The 4,800-nt window shown below is 47.4% G+C and overlaps 1 protein-coding gene across 1 annotated transcript; it reads left to right on the forward strand.

The window, feature by feature from the left end:
- The first annotated feature begins 1,713 nt into the window (after positions 1-1,713).
- Positions 1,714-2,583, forward strand: LOC139824545 (uncharacterized). Its single transcript, XM_071797081.1, has one exon. The coding sequence runs from the start codon at positions 1,714-1,716 to the stop codon at positions 2,581-2,583; it is 870 nt and encodes a 289-aa protein (XP_071653182.1).
- Positions 2,584-4,800: the final 2,217 nt, after the last annotated feature.

Below are 4,800 nucleotides of genomic sequence, written 5' to 3' on the forward strand. Positions count from 1 at the left end.
AGGCGCGCCGTGGAGGGCGCACAGCTGACGGCGGGAAGATCAAGATCTCTCGATGGCGTGGACGTCGACCACCCCCGTCAGTAGAGCATCTCTCGCGATGCCCACAAGAGTATCAGCCTGATAGCTACGGGACGCTGAGCTCTGCTCTATGAGCTGGTTGATAATGTCCCGCAGCCTCTGAGATCTTTGCTCAGGGGAAGGCTGATGTGCGCTTGGATCACTGTGTCAGACTCTATGGTCGCAGGGCCGGCAGCAGCTCTTATCATCGCGCCGTCCCTATCGCCCTCATCGATGCCAACCGCGTTTTGCAATTACAGCTCTTGGCAAAAGACTCTAACCATCTCGCGATAAGCCTCTTGTCGACGCTTACCCTTGATAGCTTCGAGACTCCTATGGGGGAACTTATCCTGCAGATGATAATTCATGAAGATAATTCCCGCTAAGGTGGCTGAAGCCTCAGCGCGAGCCATGAGCCTGACCTCCTCCACTGACCAACGTGCTTTCACGCGCTCGACATCCACCGCGCTATTGGCCACCACTGGGTGGGCCTTAGTAACATGCAGACTTAGACCACGCATGGTCCGAACTACCTTAGACAAAGCTTACAGCCAAATGCTTCTGTCCCTTCTGTGATATCGGACATGGCTCTACTCCTAGTACGTGACGGGCCAGCTACGACCCCGTCAGGTACCTCCACACCAACGGCACTATCGCTTGCGCATCTTGCACGCAGTACCCGGCCATCCGAAACCCGGGGGTTTGACATTTATACGTGAACTTTCCATAAATTTACTGCGTGTAGGGGAGCAAACGGATTGACAGCCGAGAGCTCCCCAAGTAACCGTGCCCTTTCTTGGCCCCATAACTCACCATGGACATCGGTACTTGGGCCCATATCGCTACAGGCCCTTCGGGGCGTACCTAGGTCGCCATACCACCAACTTGGTTACTGCAGCACGCATACCGGTCGGACGGCGTCGGACCCAGAGCAAGCTCTATGGGACCAAGCCGCACCGAACCGAAGCAGCACCTTACACAGCGTTCCAGCGAGACCTCGTGGAGGTGGGTTGGTATGACTTGACTGGGAAAGGCTATGTATTCGCATCACCAGCCCAAGTACCAGACCTTCTCTGACCCCAGGTCCAAAGAGACTCGTATGAGAATCAAGGGCCTGAGAGAGCCAGACTCTCTTAAGTGAGGTATCTCTCTTAAGTGAGGTATCCTTAAGAGAGTCATAGTTACTCCCGCCGTTTACCCGCGCTTGCTTGAATTTCTTCACGTTGACATTCAGATCTCGATCAGCAGTGGCTTCTCCGAGTCGGCGGCCGACTCCGCCACGCGGACATCGCTGAACAAGTCCGTCACCCGATTATTTTCAAAGATCACCCCTTAGTCCGAGTGATCATTCGCGACACTCACCTGCGAGCGATCCACGCCGGCTTTCAATTGACATTGTCATTGCTTCGCGAAAAATATTGGATCTTGCGCGCGCGATCGCTCGTCCGTGCTGTATTATATAAGTGCGTCGTCTGTACCTGCGAAAGGGCGACCGTCCCGAGCGAGCTGATAGGCGACCTTCCACGAGTCCGAGTAACTCGCTCCGTCCGCGCGTTTGCTCACGTTGGAGTCGACTACGCTGGTCCCGTTTTTGTCCGGACCACTAAAGGTCGCGGCCATAAAGCCACCAAGGCGTACATCTCGGTGTTTATTTGTATGACCACCTTGCTCAAGACGATCCACCTTGAGCTCGTCAGCGACTATTCAACCAGCGCTTTCCTCGCGGCCTTCTCCCGTTTTGGTTCCCGCCGCGGATTTCCAACGTCCATCTATTCCAATAACGGGACGACTTTTCAGGGTGCCGATCGCGAGCTGCGACTCGCCGCTCAAACCGCCATTGAAGATCCAAACTTCCTAAATCACCTGGCTTCCGAGGGCGGAACCTGGCATTTCCTACCGCCCTCCGCTCCGCATTTCGGGAGGTTATGGGAGGCTGCCGTCCGCAGTGTGAAATATCATCTAAAACGATGCATTGGATCCTACACGCTCACTTTCGAGGAGCTTACCACCGTCCACTGTCGCATTGAGGCCTGTTTAAATTCCCGCCCGATAGCGGCCGTTTCCGACAACCTGGACGATTACAATCCCTTAACCCCCGGGCACTTCCTGATTGGAGGGCCTCCGCTCTCAACTCCAGAGCCCAGCGTTCTCGAGCTCAACGAAGCCCGATTATCGCGATGGCAATTGCTCCAAAGAATCGCCGAACAGTTTTGGAAATCGTGGTCTAACGATTATCTGCTCACTCTGCAGCAGAGACCGAAATGGAAGGTCGCGCACAAACTTGCAAAGGTAGGTCAGCTCGTGCTCCTGCGTAACGCGCTCGCGCCTCCCTGTCAGTGGGAGCTCGGCCGCATCATTGCGTGTCATCCCGGAGATGACGGCCTCATCCAGGTTGTCACCGTGCGAACCGCGCGCTCGCAATATAAGCGACCGATCGTCAAATTATGCTTCCTCCCGATCGACATCAACACCGCTACCGCTCAAGGTTCGGCCTCGGCGGGCGGAACCGATTCCGAATCTTTGTAACTCATCGCGTGTGAAATAGCGTTATGCGATCTATTATGTTGTACTGCGAATTTCGAAACCGGCTATTTATTATGTCGAATGTAATCATTCGAGGCGGGCGGTATGTTCCGGAATAAGACGACGAACGGTTAACTCGGATATTTGGCGAGTTCCCGGGTTATTGTGAACCGCGCGATGTTTATGCGACGGTCATGCAAGGAGCACGCCGCGGGAAGATGATTCGGCAGTACTCGCACATACCACAGGAGTCGGTCGGCCCTGTCGTCGAATTTAGTACGAAGTTGAAACTCACAGCTCTCGGTCACGCTCAATTCCGCATGCCTCATCGTCTCACGTCGAGTACATCCTGCCGCGTGCTCCGAGCGGTGCCTGAGAGTTTTTCTAAGCCTCGTCGAGGTGTCGTACTTTCGCGCCTCCGAACCAAAGTTTTGTTAAAATACCGCCCGACTCGACGTAATATTTTACAATTAAAGCTCGGTATAAACTTCAACCGTTTACTATCATTACTGGCTTTTTGCCCGTCCTCCATTCCCGATTCTCTGAACCTATCCGTAACAGGCACTATGATCCGCTATGACCGAAAAGGCCTCTTTTCGCTTAGTGGTGTTATTCACTTATCGGTCTTTTTTCACTTATTGTATATTTATATTATAATCTTAATATTTGGACGGTCTCACTTTGCATGAAAATTCATTACATAAGATACAGCAAATCTTATTTTAAACCTCACTGTACATAACTTTTACATTAAATTTTTTCTTATTATTATTTTTTCTGATGAAATAATTCCATAACTTTAGTGGTCGATCTTTAATTCAGAATTTCTGTATTCCAACATTTACGCAATATTTTTGCAAGTAGATTAGGGTGATTTAGCTCCATTAATTTGGTACACTGAAACGTACGAAAAAATAAGCTTATTGCTAAATGGTTATTTCGATGAACCCCACCTGTAATAGAACTGTTTTTTTTATTATTTAAAATGTTTCTGTAAAAGAAAATTCAATAAATCGTCCATATAAAAAAATGATATAAAAATTATAAGTGATATGGTGAATTACAAAAATAATTAGCTGATCTTGCTGAAAACTATTGGAGCTGTCTTCTCGTGTAAACTATACTGGTTTCTTACATTTACTAATAACTCATTTTTTTAAATCATGTATTTGTACCGAGCTTATTATTAAAGTGTTCTATGTTAAATCAAATGTGACATACATAAATATCAAATTCTTTATAATGCAATTATTGCGAACGTTTCATAAATTTGTGACTTTATTGTTATTTTTGTCTACGGCACTTCCTTTTACGAGTTAACAGCTTCTTAATCTTCCTATTTCATAATAAGACCGAGGTGAAAATACAATACAAAATTATTTTTTAGAAATTGGTATTACAGTTTTAACTCAAAGTAACTATGCCAAAAAGAAAAGAACTCTGCGACTTATCAGGCAAATACTTCCAAAGTATTCGTAATCGACGAAGAAAAGAATACAATAGCTACGTTAAATACAAATAGCGACCGATCTTCTGTTCTGACAAAACTCCCGCCTGACTTACAATTAACATATAAAGATCTAATTGATACAAGAAATAATGAACATGAAAACATACATATGTCTGTTGACATCATTGACGACATTGCACTGCAAAATAGGGAAGTGGGGACCACGGAACAAAATAATGCATTAACTCAAGAAGTCCCTGATGGTGTCCACACAGCAGATTTGGATCTGCCTGAGAATACATTTTCCGCAGCATCTGTAGCCAAATGGGCCATAAACAATTCTGTTCCGCATAGCAGTGTTGACAGTTTGTTAAAGCTTCTAAGGACGCATCCGTGCCATGGAGATCTACCCAAAAATGCGAAAACACTGCTACCGACACCTAGGAAGAACAGTGTGGATCAAATGGAGCCTGGCACTTATTGCCACTTTGGTCTCAGACGTGGAATCGAACAGTTTTTGAATAAGCATAGCCGTATGGCAGATTCAACTATTTTGCTACAAATTGCAACAGATGGCATCCCGATCTCGAAGTCAGGTTCCGATCAAATCTGGCCCATTTTAGCGCGTGTCGTCACCACAAGGTACGTTTTCTGTATTAGTTGTTATTACGGAAAACGCAAACCAGCATCGGCCAATCTATTTCTCAGACGCTTTTTGGATGAAGCCAAAGAGCTTGTGAATTCAGGAATGATGTATCACGGCGCTCACT

The sequence above is a fragment of the Temnothorax longispinosus genome, unplaced genomic scaffold (genome assembly GCF_030848805.1).
Source record: "Temnothorax longispinosus isolate EJ_2023e unplaced genomic scaffold, Tlon_JGU_v1 HiC_scaffold_43, whole genome shotgun sequence".
NCBI lineage: Eukaryota > Metazoa > Arthropoda > Insecta > Hymenoptera > Formicidae > Temnothorax > Temnothorax longispinosus.

Bases quoted from the DNA above. Each gene is read 5' to 3' on its own strand.
- LOC139824545 (XM_071797081.1), top strand. From the start codon at position 1,714: ATGACCACCTTGCTCAAGACGATCCACCTTGAGCTCGTCAGCGACTAT.